This window comes from Pleurodeles waltl, chromosome 11, assembly GCF_031143425.1.
Source record: "Pleurodeles waltl isolate 20211129_DDA chromosome 11, aPleWal1.hap1.20221129, whole genome shotgun sequence".
Classification (NCBI taxonomy): Eukaryota; Metazoa; Chordata; class Amphibia; order Caudata; family Salamandridae; genus Pleurodeles; species Pleurodeles waltl.
The window spans coordinates 327,611,014-327,625,624 of record NC_090450.1 but is presented as its reverse complement, the minus strand read 5'-3'; the positions used below and the strand labels follow the sequence as shown (position 1 = coordinate 327,625,624).

General features: G+C 46.2%; 1 protein-coding gene across 1 annotated transcript in view; it reads right to left on the bottom strand.

The window, feature by feature from the left end:
• The window catches only part of PAK2 (p21 (RAC1) activated kinase 2), a 439,171-nt gene that overhangs the window by 285,320 nt on the left and 139,240 nt on the right, over positions 1 to 14,611 (bottom strand). Inside the window, exon 4 of the mRNA XM_069213609.1 lies at positions 8,475 to 8,622. Coding sequence (XP_069069710.1) covers positions 8,475 to 8,622 — 148 coding nt within the window. The remainder of the gene's footprint in view (positions 1 to 8,474; positions 8,623 to 14,611) is intronic.

Sequence of the window (14,611 nt, the reverse complement as noted above, 5' to 3'; positions counted from 1 at the left end):
TGGAGTGGGCCAAATGACCTTCTTGCCATTGGGAAAGCAGTTTCTTGGAAAAGGTGGCGAGGAATGCCTTGCACGATGCCTCATCATGACAGGAGGGCAAGCAAAGATTACAAATGTACTACTGGGCCTGGCTGTAGTGCTTGACATGGCACTTCAGACAAACTAAAAGGCGTGTTTTCCATCCCTTGTCAGTGAATAAAAGAAGATAGCGTTTGAAAAATAAACAAAGTCTAACCGGGCCCAGGTGGAGGGAACACCATTAGGTGCAGACGTTCGAGGATTCTGCGGGAGGGTGATGAAAACGTGGCGATGGAACGGTCTTCTGGCAGGAATCTTGCTTTGGTCACCGAGCTCTGGAATCGATGCTAAATTTCAATGGCAGAAAAAAAACTATCTAGCAAAGGGGACATTGATCATGCACAAGACAGACTATAGGAGGAGTCATTATACCTTTTGACTCAGACTTGTTCAGGAAAAAAAAAAAATTGCAGATGTCAGAGCCCAACCCTTGATGGCAGGAGTGTGGTAAACATATGTATCTACGGCCAACACATGCTACAAATATCAAAATACCTGTTTAATCTCTGACAAACAAGTTACTAACCTTTGGTAACGCTTTATCCTGTAGAGACTACCTAGCTGAAGATTCCTTACCTTAGAATATCCCCAGACGCCAGACTGGATCCGAAAGAGTTTTGAACAGTACCCATGCATGCCGGTTGGTGGCATCGTTCAGCTCTGCACAGGAAGTGAGATACGTGGTACCTATACAGGTGAAGGCCCAGTGCACTGACATTATTTACTTTTGCAACATTCTAATGCCAGGAGCCACAATGTGAACTGGGCACTAGTCTGGAAAAGACTAATGCCTACAAAACGTTGTCCCCTACACCTTAACCAGTTTGCAGAGCAGGGAGAACAGAAAGGTTAGTAAGGAATCTGTGGCTGGATAAAGTCTCTCCCAGATAAGGCGTTACCAAAAAAACAACTTGTACATTTGACAGAGGATTTTAACTGCAGATTACTTATCTTAGAATAGATACCCATGAAATACATCACCAAAGGTGGATTAGTAAGCCCGATTAGATTAGAAAGTCCTGCAGGACCAAACAGGTAAAGTGCACTTCACAACAAAACTGAATCTTCAGTCAGCAATGTTTTGTGAACACGTGCAGTGATGCCGACGATACTGCCTGACAGATGCTCAGGAGAGGAACGCCGCATGCCAACGGCAGTAGTCACAGCCTTGAGTCTGGTGGATTGAGCCACAAATCCTCAGGTCTTCTCTTCTGTGGAGGGATGACATGAAGCAAATACGGTGGGCAGAAGAATGCTTTAGCCTACATGGGAAGGAATGACAATCTTCAGAAGGAAGGTGGCACATGTCTGAATGATAAGTATGTCAGCGTAAAAGGAGGTGTAGGGGAATGAACATAAAGGGCCTGTAACTCACTGACCCTCCTGGCTGATGTAATGCCCACTAAAAAGGCACTTTTGATGGTCAGGGTAATTGTGCAAAGGTTGGAGTCGTGCATCTTGAAAGTGAGAACAAGGTTGGGGACCCACTTAGTCATGATGAATGGCATGGGGGGGGGGGGGGTGTATGTGGGGGGAGGGGGGGGCAACATGTGCCGTAGAACTTTAAGGAACTTGGCTACAACGCGAGCTTTCAAAAGAGAGGGTTGGTCCGGCAACTGCAGGAATGCAGAGATTGCAGACAGTTACCCTTTGACAGTACCAACAGCAGAACCCTGCTGGGCCAAAGACAGGGCAAACAAAAGAACCTTGAATAAAGGTGCAGAGAGGGGTCTAACGTTGTGGGAAGCACACCCTGACACAAACTTGTCATAACGGCAGGCGTATACCATCTTGGTGGAGGGATGCCTGGCTGCAAGAATAACATTAGAAGATTTTGGGTAGAAGATCAAAAGTGGCAACTCTTGCTGCTCAATTTCCACACATGCTGATGGAAAGGTTTGGGGTCAGAACCCTGCCCTTTGTCTGTAACAGAAGATCCTATCTAAGAGGCAGGATCATTGGGGGACCGATGCCTAAGCTCAACAGCTCGGAATACCAGATTCTGTGCTCAATCTAGAGCCACAAGAATAACATGGACCTGGTCGACCTGAATTTCTTGAGTACTCAGGGCAACAGTCGTGCTGGTGGAAAGGTGAACAGATGCCGGCGCTCCACTCAAAAGTAAAAGCATCTTCAAGCAAGAGTCAGACAAAGATCTAACCAAGGCTCTACTCACTGCTAAAAGAAATCTTGCGCCACCTACGGATGAAGAAGCCACTCATGATCCGCTAGGCATCGTCAGCTGAGTTTGTCCGCTCGGGCATCCAGAGAGAGAGAGAGCATGGTGTTGAACCACCAGGGAAAGCCCCGACCTTCCAGACATGTCTAGAGGAGCAGGGCCCCTTGACACAGGTTCCATGACCCCACCTTGTTTGTTGCAGTACTACATGGCAGTGGTGCTGTCCATGAATACCTGCACCAGCCCTTCCCTCGATCAAAGGGAGGAAAGACTTTTAATGCCAAGTGAGCTGCCCAAAGCTCCAAAAGGTTTATGTGGAGCTCAGGCGCTGCTTCTGATCTTCACCTGTCCCAGCCCAGGAGTGGTGCATCTGCACTACTGTTAGATCTGGTTCAGGAAGGGAGAGGGACTGGCCAATAACTGTTTGTTAGCCACCACTGCAGGTTTTTTGCAGTTCCCTCCAAGATATGGACTGTATTAAAGATTCCCCTGATGCTGCACGCACTAGGCCTTCAGGTCCCACTGAAGAGTCAGCATATGCCAGCAGGCATGTGTCACCAGCATAATGTAGGATGCCATGAAGCCCAACAGCCTCAAAGTCCGTCATATCGAAATCCAGGTTAAAGGCTGAAACATCGGAATCATATCCTGAATATCCTAGACTCGCAGCTCAGGAGAATGGGCCCGAAACGGTACCATGTGCAGAATACCTCCAATGAAAGGGAGCATCTGAAACGCAGTCAGGTGTGACTTTGGCATGTTGATAGTGAACCCCAGCGAGTCCAGGAGGTGTGCAGTAGTAGGAAGTTGGGCGACAACGGCCTGATGCAAGACAGTCATTGACAGCAAGTTGTCGAGGTAGGAGGGAAGACTGAAATCCCTGATCTCGACAGATAAGCTGTGACCACAGGCATCACCACTGTGAACACCTGAGGGGTGGTGGTAAGGCCGACAGGTAGCACAGCAAAATGAAAGTGCTCTTGGCCCACTAAGAACCGCAGAAAGTGCCTGTGGGCCGACAGGATGGGATGTGGAAATATATGTCTGATCCAGTTTCCCGGATCTAGGGCAGACAAAACGTTAGGCAAGCTTGAGGATTTTGAACTTTTTATTTTTTAAAGAAGAGGTTGAGAAGGTGCAGATTCAGGATGGTATGAAGTCCTATGTCTTTCTTTGGCAACAGAAAGTAGCAGGAAAAACAACCACTGCTTCCTTCCGATGCAGGCACACTCTTCATGGCTTCCTTGGTCAAGACCCTACACTTCTTGATGGAGCAAGTACTGATGGTCCTCTGTCAGATGATTGTAAGTGGATGGCATAGGTGGTGGTGTTGTCGCAAAGGGGAGGAAGTAGACCATTTGTACTCTCTGGAGTACCCAATGGTCTGGTGTTACCTGCAGCCAGTAGGGGGAGGTGATGGCATATCCTCTCTCCCTCTGAATGCCCATGATGGCCTGAGGGCAGACTAAAGAGGCTTGGAGGCAGCAGCTTCTGGGACCCCGCACACTCGGCCATGAAAAGGCTGGGAAGCATGTTTGCTGTGGTGGCTGGGAGGGTACGAGCACAGCTACAGAACCCTTCCATGACCGCAAAAGGACGACTGAGGTTGATGAGGAGTCATAGACAAACCCAAGGACCTGGCCGTAGCCCTGATGTCCTTGAGGAGCTCCAGTGCAGAATAGGCCTTGCCTTCCAAAATGCAAGAACCAAAGGGCATATCCATGAGGGAAGCTTGGACATCCCCTGAAAAGCCAGATGTTCTCAGCCAGGCAAGGTGTCGCAAGACCGCTGATGATAAAAACGCGCTGCCAAGCCAGTCGGTTTTGTCAAGTCTACAGCAGATGGTGAATTTAGTTGCATCCCTTACATCTGCAACAGCCTGAGAGAATACAGAATGGGTATCCTTCGGGAAAACAGGCAGAACTTGCGCAACCGAATCACAGTCTATGGGAATAATGGCCCAATAAGCAAGCAGTGTTCACCGACCACAGGGCCAGGCCGGTGGAAGAGAACACTGCTGTTTATGCTGTGGACCAAGAGAAACTGAGGAGAGCGTATGCACAGATGTTGCATTAAGTAATCAAAAGCATTCCCCCCCAACTCCACTCCAGGTCCAGTTTTAAGTGCCTGTAAGTGAAGAACCCGTATTGTTTGTTCGACTGGGTAGCAAAGAAGTCCAAAGAAGGTAAACTGCAACTCATATACAGCTAGTCTTGATATAATTCACTGCGGTCTGACATGGAGTGACTTGGAACTTCTGCCCTGTCCTTGCTGAGGGATGGTAGATGCTCTGCTGAGAGGCATACTTTGTTGCTGACAGCTCAGACACAAAGCTCCTGCACGTATTTGTTGGTTGAAATAATACATGGATGTTGTACCCTTTGTTCCAATTAGAACCAACAGTCCTCTCACTTTTGCGATTAAGCTATAAGAAATTGATGTGACTTTTGTCCTCCTCTATACATGGGACCTTTAGTAACAGATTGTTTATTTGAGCACTGAACCTCGAAAGAAGAATTTATTGTGACATGGCAAGAGATTTGGAGGTCAGAAAAGGTAATCTATCAGATCTTAACCACAGCAGCACGTTTGAGGCAAACAGAATCTTTCAACACTTTGTCCCATGACTCAAACTTGTAGCCATTGACAGTCCAGCTCTTGTTGAACAGGAAGCATTACAGAAAGGGATTAATGATAAGCAGAATGGTACAAGACCCAAGTGGATGTCGTGGGTTCTCACCAGATCAGCTCAGCATTAGTCAATGAATGTGGCCACTGACATAAGTTTTGCAATGCGATCTTGATATGGAAGATCTTTCGTTAAGAAGGAGCACTCCTAGGAAGAGGTGTCTTATGAATGGGTGAATGATTTATTTGTTTTCATTCAGGGTAAAAGCTAAGTGCTGAAACAGCATCAATGCTTTTGGATAGATTCGATCCACGTCATTACTGCTTTCAAGAGCCTGTAGTGCAAAATGGAACTACTGTCTATCCTAGCTTGCTTCCATTGGCCATGAATGGGGCCTGCGACTTGGTGAAACTTTTTGAAGTAGACTTTAGACACAAGGAAAGTTCTTCAAATTGATAATCCTAGACAGTCATGCAGAATCTCAGATATTGCTGGTGCTCTGGAAGTATTGGCATATGGAAATATGCCTCCTGAACTTCCAAGGAAATCAGAATTCTCCATGCCAGAGAAAGATAAACTCCTGGAAGGGGAAAATACTTCAGGATTGTTTCACTGAGGGACTTGTTTAAACTAGGCCCCAGCTAAACGTCCCTTACGCAGGTGCAATCTTGTATAATTTGTTGTTACAGGAAAACTCAGATTTTCTTTTCTTTTTTGTCACGTCCGATAACTCAGCACCATACGTGGCAAATATTAGCATGCAGGAACAATGTGAATGATCAGAACTAAAGGAGCTGCTGTTTGCAGACCCTGTGTTTTTCACAATATTTCTGCAGCCTGAAATTCATCTCTACACCCAAGAGGACACATTTCTGGCACAAATACAGCGCATGTATTGCGTTTTGCGCAATTTTTCCAAAATGAAGTAAATTATGCTAATTTTGCACATCCGTTTCAGCGAAGACAAGGTGATGAAAGACAGGACATTTCCATATTTATCTGTCACTAAAACTATTCAGTCCTGAAGAGAAAACTGTTCACCATGGAGATGTACTAAATAAGAGGCATTTGTTGATGGGCACTACGATGCTATATCTGAAATTCAAATAAACTATTGGAATCTAAGTTTGAGGAATCCGTATTGTAACATTTTTATTGTAAGATAGCTGGGCTACTACATATTTAATGAAAGCTAGATAGCCATTATTCTTTGCACAGTTCTATTTTGTAATCACCTACATTCTTGGTTTGAAGATATGTTCACAGATACCCTATCCATTTGTTACCCAGCGTCCTATTATATTTGACCAGAAGGTGATTTCTTCTCAATCTGTGGCAAGATTAAGAAAAAACAGAAGGGTAAAACAACATCTTCTACAGAGTCCTCTAGTTCACCGAAACTACACAAAGATAAGAAGATGTGCCATAATACACCAATTTCTGGACATGGAGCGGAGCTGAATAGTTCAATCAGTTATAGAAGCATAGACAAAGTTCTGGTTGAAAGAAACTGCTTCGAGCTTCACTGCAATTCTTAATCCACTTGAAAGATTACACTTCTATAGACAATTCTTAGAAGGCAGTTCTCCAGTTTGCGCTCCTTGGCTAGTTTGCCTTTTCTTTCAACAGAACCCTGGATCGGAGTGAATCTCTGTCCCACTTCCCACAGACAGAGGATGGGAATGGATTTGGCAGTTTTCCTAGGTTGGTCTTCAAAGACAAAGAAACAGCTGCTTCTCATTTGAAGTTATGAATAAATCAAAACACTTGTAGGTGCTTTCAAATAACAACATGTCCAATCATACTTTATTGTTCAGACAATCTGTCTTTGGTGGTGTCTTTTGACCTCCTCTTGCACCATGTAATTCCACCAATCCTCTGCTGGATCACTCAGTTTATCATTTTCCTTGCTTTAAATGTCACTCTTACTCCTCTTCCCCTATCACGTTTTTCCTCTCCGATACATCTGGGCGTTGGAAGTTACTGCTGCAGAGGCTTTGTTTGGTGGGGTACAGACAGTGGCTGCTGAGGAGGGGGCGGCAGACAAAAGTGCTCATAGTTCTGGCTGAAAACGTTGAGAAAAGGATGGGCCTGGAAACCTAGCATAAATCTCTTCCATCATGTGCTAAACAATTACTACTAGCAGCATAACTAACAAAGCACCCTGATAATGAAGCCTGAATGAAAAGGCTGACATTTGTTCAGGTTGTGAAGGGGAGTGACACACAGCTGAGAAAATAAGACACAGCAAGGCATTCTGTCATCTTGGTTGGACTTTGACAGGTATTTAACTTTAAGCTGGCGGGGGTTGTAAGCTGTTTTATCGTTGGTCATGTTTTTAATTTCATGCTATTTTCTGCATTCAAAGTGTGAACTAGGAACCATGGTGTGACCTTCATCCGATAAGTCAAAGGTGACACAGGAGTATCTGACAGCTCGGAAGAGGCTGGCACTGTGGTTTTCTTAGGCTATGGAACATGTAATTTTCAGTAATCAAAAAGGAAAAGTACTGGGTTGAAGTGCACAGTACTGCAGAGCGGGATCCATCAACATGTTTCATCAAACAAATAACCATATTGTTGACAGTACAGCTCACACTGATAAAGGGGTTGAGGCAGCTTGCGGAGTAGACTACTGCCAAGCAGCTGGGGCAGGAAGTGTTAGCGACATGAAAGATGCAGACAGACTGCCAACAAAGGATGTCACAGATGATATGGATGATTATGCACTCTTGATTGAGGATATTTTAGTTGTTTGGGGCAACAGCACCTCTGCTGTTGACAGGGATTTAGGCAGGAAATTAGGCATTGGTTCACAGGCAGTGGTTTTCTGTGGCATTTAAGCAATGGGTGGGCCATTCTTGGCCATCATTAAAACCAGCCACAATCTTAGGTCAATTAATGTTAATCTGATCAACCAAACCAGATTTAACAGGTATGAACAAGGCAGAAGAGCAAAGTACTGGATTCTAAAATCTTAAATGCTTTTGGCCCTGACCTAAAGAACAAAAAACTTGCCTTGCCAGCGTTAACAAGATCCATTAAGACTAGTGTGCAAAGAAATTACTTCATAGGTCCTCACTAACAAGTTCGCTTAGGACTCTGTTTAAGCTTAAAACTAACATTGAACACAAGAGTCTACCCAGTGTTTGGTCTTCCTCCTTACATGCTGGAAAGCCCACAAGGCATTCAACTCTTTACAATTATCCAGTGCTGTAAAGTGAAGGAAAGTTACTAAACACAACAATTAAGTAAACATGACAAACAATCTAGACAAAACCCTACCATCATGCAACTGTAGCCCACCGAGTCCTGGGATTTCAAGATTTCTGTGGGTCAAAACGCCTAGCAGCATTTAGCACTGCCCAATAAAATAACCAATCAAACAAACTGAGAGCTGGCTAAACATCAAAGTTGAAACATTAAATATACTCCTCTGATGTATACCTCTCAATTATTGAATGCCTCGCCTCAAAACGCCCTTAGTCCTGAAAGCAGCTGCATAACTTAAGTCTATACCCAAAGTAGATTAAAAAAATCCACACCACACACGCAAACATAAGACTATCCCACAAAGGCCAAACCTCACCTGGGGCAGAGAAACTTAGATACTTCTGTTTTGTTGTGTTTGAGTCATAAAACTTTAGCACATCCAGTACTGCCTGTGGGTTCTTTTTCTGCTCAGACTTTGTAATGTTGGAAGTTTGAAGTAATCGTGCCCACTGCTCTGGCATTCCCTGCAAACAGCAAGCATGGAACAAAAAATAATTAGTTAACTATTTAAAGTTCACTCAACATGGGTTAATTCTACAAAGTTGACAATTGAACTGGCACAATTCAAAATTCTGGTAAAACAGCTGATGCCACTACTAGTGCATTCCAGTGATACAGAATTATAAAAAGAAAAAAAAACCACACACAATTCAGGTGTAATTTTATTCTAAAAGTCCAAAATAGCTTTACCTGTTGTCAGAGTATACCCTTCACAGAACCGTTAAGCACCATCTCCTTTTCACAGAACCAAGACCGCAGAATTGCAAAGACCCTCTGGCAGAAGAAAGATGTTATCTGTTCTTTCTCAATGGAAGATGTGAACTGCCCTCAAGAGCAGTTGGCTGCTGAACTGTACTATCAAGTTATAGCAATATTTTGTAACCACACTCTCTATTTTGTTTAGTTAGTCTTGGTTTTAACTGGGATGGGAGGAAAAACATACTGAAAACTCCATGATCAAAGTGTCCATGTCTAACAGAATATGTGGCAACTTATTCACTATTATGTACCTGCTGCAAAGTTCCAATTGTGCAGTTCTCTTGAACACACCAACCAAATAATTAACATCTGTGCATCTCCCATTTGAGCCAGGCAGTCCTCTCATCAGAGGGTATCCACAAAATTGTTTGCCAACCATAGAAAGGGTTCTAGTATGGTTCCAACTTCTATCAGGGTGCCCATTTCAAGACAGACTATGCCTTAGGCAAATGTGAACATGTGTCGAGTGTGTGTGTGTCTGTGTGTGTGTCTGTGTGTCTGTCTGTGTGTCTGTCTGTCTGTGTGTCTGTCTGTCTGTGTGTCTGTCTGTCTGTGTGTCTGTCTGTCTGTCTGTGTGTCTGTCTGTCTGTCTGTGTGTCTGTCTGTGTGTCTGTCTGTCTGTGTGTCTGTCTGTCTGTCTGTGTGTCTGTCTGTGTGTGTGTCTGTGTGTGTGTGTGTCTGTGTGTGTGTGTGTCTGTCTGTCTGTCTGTCTGTCTGTCTGTCTGTCTGTCTGTCTGTCTGTCTGTCTGTCTGTCTGTCTGTCTGTCTGTCTGTGTGTCTGTGTGTCTGTGTGTCTGTGTGTCTGTGTGTCTGTGTGTCTGTGTGTCTGTGTGTCTGTGTGTCTGTGTGTCTGTGTGTCTGTGTGTCTGTGTGTCTGTGTGTGTGTGTCTCTGCCTTCTATCTCAGACTAGGAAAAAAAAAAGACTACAATATCCTGACACACATTTCTCAGATTGAATGTGCTCAAGGACCTCCAACAGCTGGGCTCTCCAGAACTACTACTCAAAGTAGGGCTCAACAATCAGGTATTTGTGCAGTATGCAAACTGATTTTCTAAGTGTGAGACAGGCAAAGCAGAGCCAGTGCCATGTTCTGACCGTTTTACCCAGGCTCTTAAAGCTGACAGCACTCACGAATTTTAAATCAGGCCCAGATAGCATTCTCATATTTATCATCTACAGACAATGACCATAAAAGATAATATTTTGTTTGTGGTATGGATAGAGTCCTGTGTCTGCTGGTTTGTTGGCATCCTGAGCAGACAGTAAAAGAAGAAATCTGTTAGTAGGCTTATTCTTGGTAGATGTTGGTAGATGAGGGTTCACTGGGGTTAAGCATTTGTTTTACATCTTTAGAGTGGAATTTTACCCCAAAAAGTGAACACTAACTGATAAATCTGGGCTTAAGGTCTTTAGCAGCTTTGTTTAATTACTGGATCAGGCTCTGGAGACTACGTCTAGATTTAATGAAAGATTTGGAAACAAGACCCAGACGTCCACAATAAAAGATACATTGTGCAAGATAGTTGGGTTATTTAAATAATACCAGGTTAAAAATACTTTGAGACATCTGAGCCTCCCCCTCCATCAACTAATTTTCTATGCACCAAGAAACTTCAAAATAATATGTGCTCTTTGTCCCTAGTCTCTGAGTGGCAATGTGGGTAAAGCCTCAGAAGCAACCTACCAGATTAATGAAGGATGTTTAGCGATGTAATGTCCAGATAGCATGTCCCGGTTAGCTTACCACTGGGACACCAATACTATGGTTGCCTCTTTTTATATACAGCCACACAGTCACACCCAAAGACAAAAACTAGACTGCAGACTTTTTTTTTTTTTTTTAAAGTTCCAGGTCAAAACAGTGTGAAACACAAGAGCTCCTGTAATGTAAAGCGAGGCAAAGGATGCCTACCCCATTCAATAACATTCTGCCACTCATACCTAAGAATATACCACGGGACAAAATCAATAAAATTAGCTGTACAATGGTCGCACAGCGGGTGTCAGGTTTGAGGGCTCACAGACTTCCCTTGTATGCGCCAGCACTTCCAATAGGACATCACCCTGCACTCTCAGTAACACGGGAGGCGGGTGCTCTTGCCCTCTTTAAACAAGTAGGGATCACCACAGTGGAGGATCTCTACTGAGAAGGCAGATTTTTGGCACCTGCTGACCTACAATTTATGCAAAATGTGAAGCCACATTTAAAGTTTCACTTTCACCACCTCAAGTCAGCTGTGAGGGTTTTATATCCTTCCTTTCTGGACAAGACCGACACTTTGTGCACTGCAAACATTACTCACTAGCTCCACCCGTCTCCCACCTGGTTATTAAATTATATGTTGCTACACAGGAAGACACTCTGGCCATCATTACAACATTGGCGGCAAAAGCCGCTTACCGCCGTGCAGAAGACCGCCAACACACCGCCGCGGCAGCGGAATTCCACCACGGTCATTATGACCCACTGCTCAGAATCCGCCAATATTCAGACACCCACACAAGTCCGTCACACCAAAGGTCAGTGATAAACTGGCGATAACAAAACCTCCACCGTCACGCCAACAGAAATACGCCCACACTATCACGACACACGAATCCACGCAGCGGTCTTTCAACCGCGGTATTCCATTGGCGGTACACACCGCCGCGCTCAAAATACACACACTCCAACAAAACACAGCCACATTGGACTAATCGAAATACACACACCTGATACACATACACTCACCACTCCCACACACACATTACAATATAAAACACACACCCACAAACCCCTACAACAAAAATTACAGAGAGAAGGCCAGAGAGAGACACTACAAACTACTACCAACCATCCACAGGCGCACACAATACCATTACCCACATAACTTCCACGCACCTCACACAACACACCACTAAATATCACCCCACACACCACCCCACACATCACCCACACCACCCCATGGCACGGCAAAGACACCCCAGGTTCTCTGAGGAGGAGCTCAGGGTCATGGGGGAGGAAATCGTCCGGGTAGAGCCACAGCTATTGGGATCACAGGTGCAGCACACCTCCATAGCTAGGAAGATGGAGCTATGGCGCAGAATAGTGGACAGGGTCAACGCAGTGGGACAGCACCCAAGAAATAGGGATGACATCAGGAAGAGGTGGAACGATCTACGGGGGAAGGTGCGTTCCGTGGTCTCAAGACACCACCTTGCGGTTCAACGGACTGGCAGCGGACCCCCACCTCCACCCCACAACTAACAACATGGGAGAAGCAGGTCTTGGCGATTCGGCGTCCTGAGGGCCTCGCAGGAGTAGATGGAGGAATGGACTATGGTAAGTCAACTCTTAACTATTACACCCCCCACCCTACTTGTATGCTGTCACATACCCCCACACCCTCACCCCCATCACTCCAACTCCTCACAAATGTCCCAACATCACAAACCACACATCCTAACACCAAGCCCTGCATGCAACAACAAAGCATGGACACCCATCACCAAAGCATGGCCACTGCACATACCCATACATCCCCCTAAACCACCATCACACAAGGTCCCACACAGGAATGCAAGCACTGGGGTACATGGTCACCCACCCATTGCACACCATGGCACACACAGATGTAATAAAAATCCTTTTATACCCATGCAGGACCCCCACCCAACGTCACCGGACAGGAGGGTCCACGCATGTCTACACCTCCAACAGAAGAGGCCCACAGTGATGACAGCAGCTCTGCACAACTGGATCTAGATGACCAGCCCGGCCCATCGGGGACCTCTGGACACTCGGTTCCCCTGACACAGTCACAGGCCACCACAGAGCATCCCCCCTCTGGAAACACCAGCATAGCACCCACCCAGCGGGCCCATACCTCTGTCCCCAGGACACGTCAATCAGCTGTGTGTCCACCACTACAGGGAACCCAGGCTAACCCACCACCCAAAAAACAACAGGGACCTGGGCGCAGTGGCAGTGGGCACACGGTCCAGGGGACGGAGGCCCAGAAACACAGGGGAACTGGGAAGGCTGCTGTGCGACAGGGGGAGGACAGGCCAAGTGAACCCACTCTCCACGAGGTCCTCTCCAACATCATGGGAGCTTACCATCATTCCCAGGAGACAATGGCAACAGTACTGGCCAAGTTTCAGGAGACCCAGCGCCTTCAGGAGAAACAGTATCTGGGCTTCAGGGAGGAACTCAGATCCATCAATTCCACCCTGGGAACCATCGTAGGGGTGCTGAAGGAAGTCCTCAACACCAGGAGGGACACTGTGGCACAACAAAGGGCCCCTGACACTAGCCTGGATGATGAACTGCCCAACACCTCCGCGGGCGCTAGTGGACAGGAGGCACCACCACCACAGGACCACCACACCAGCACCCCACCCCCTGCAGAGGGAGAACCACCCCGCAAACGGTACCTGAGATCCAGGACAAAGACAGAGAACGATGCCAAGACCCCCGCCAAGTAATTAGACCACCCTGAATGTCATCCTTCTGTCCCACTTTGTCACCCTGTCCATCCTCAAACTGCCCCAGCTCCACTTCCTATGCCCCTTAGGACAATGCACCTGTGAGACTAATCGACTGGACTCTGCTATGGACATTCCTCCACGATCACCCCTCACCGTTTTACAACCCCCTCCAATATTGAGCACTGAAATAAACACCCTTAAAGCACAAAAAAATCAGGAGTCTGTCTGTGATTTCGAAATAGTGTATTAGCAATTACAGTGTCAAAATGCTCTTTCAATTGTAATGTCAACATACCTATGTCACGCAGCTCTAGTCCATGAGGAAACAAAGCAGATGTCACACACTGGGACCCACATCTGTGAAATCGTAAGGGAAAGTGACAACTCAGTGACCATACACTGGGTGAAAACGACACACAGTAGAGAGGTAGTAGTGTTAAAGTACATGTAGTAGGCAGGTTTGTATTCTTACCTGTGTCTCACTGGAAGTATTGCAGGATAACTGAGTTCCTGTTGTCGATGTCCTCTTCTTCTGCTTCTTCGTCTTCACTGTCCACAGGCTCCACAGCTGCCACAACACCGCCATCTGGACCATCCTCCTGCAGAAAAGGCACCTGTCGTCGCAAAGCTAAGTTGTGAAGCATACAGCAGGCCACGATGATTTGGCACACCTTCTTTGGTGAGTAGAATAGGGATCCACCTGTCATATGGAGGCACCTGAACCTGGCCTTCAGGAGGCCTAAGGTCCGCTCTATATCCCTCTGAGTCCACCCATGGGCCTCATTGTAGCGTTCCTCTGCCCTTGTCCTGGGATTCCTCACTGGGGTCAGTAGCCATGACAGGTTGGGGTAACCAGAGTCACCTGCAAATGGCGAGGGACAACTGTTAGACACACACTAACCTGTAGGGATATCCCCAGACCCAGACAACCATTCCCACTGACTTGCTTCCAGGTGCTCACCTAATAGCCACACACAGTGCCTCTGGAGTTGACCCATCACATAAGGGATACTGCTATTCCACAGGATGTAAGCGTCATGCACTGAGCCAGGGAATTTGGCATTCACATGGGAGATGTACTGGTCTGCCAAACACACCATCTGCACAGTCATCGAATGGTAACTCTTCTGGTTTCTGTACACCTTTTCATTCCTGCGGGGGGGTACCAAAGCCACGTGTCACATCAATGGCACCTATAATGTTGGGGATATGTCCTAGGGCA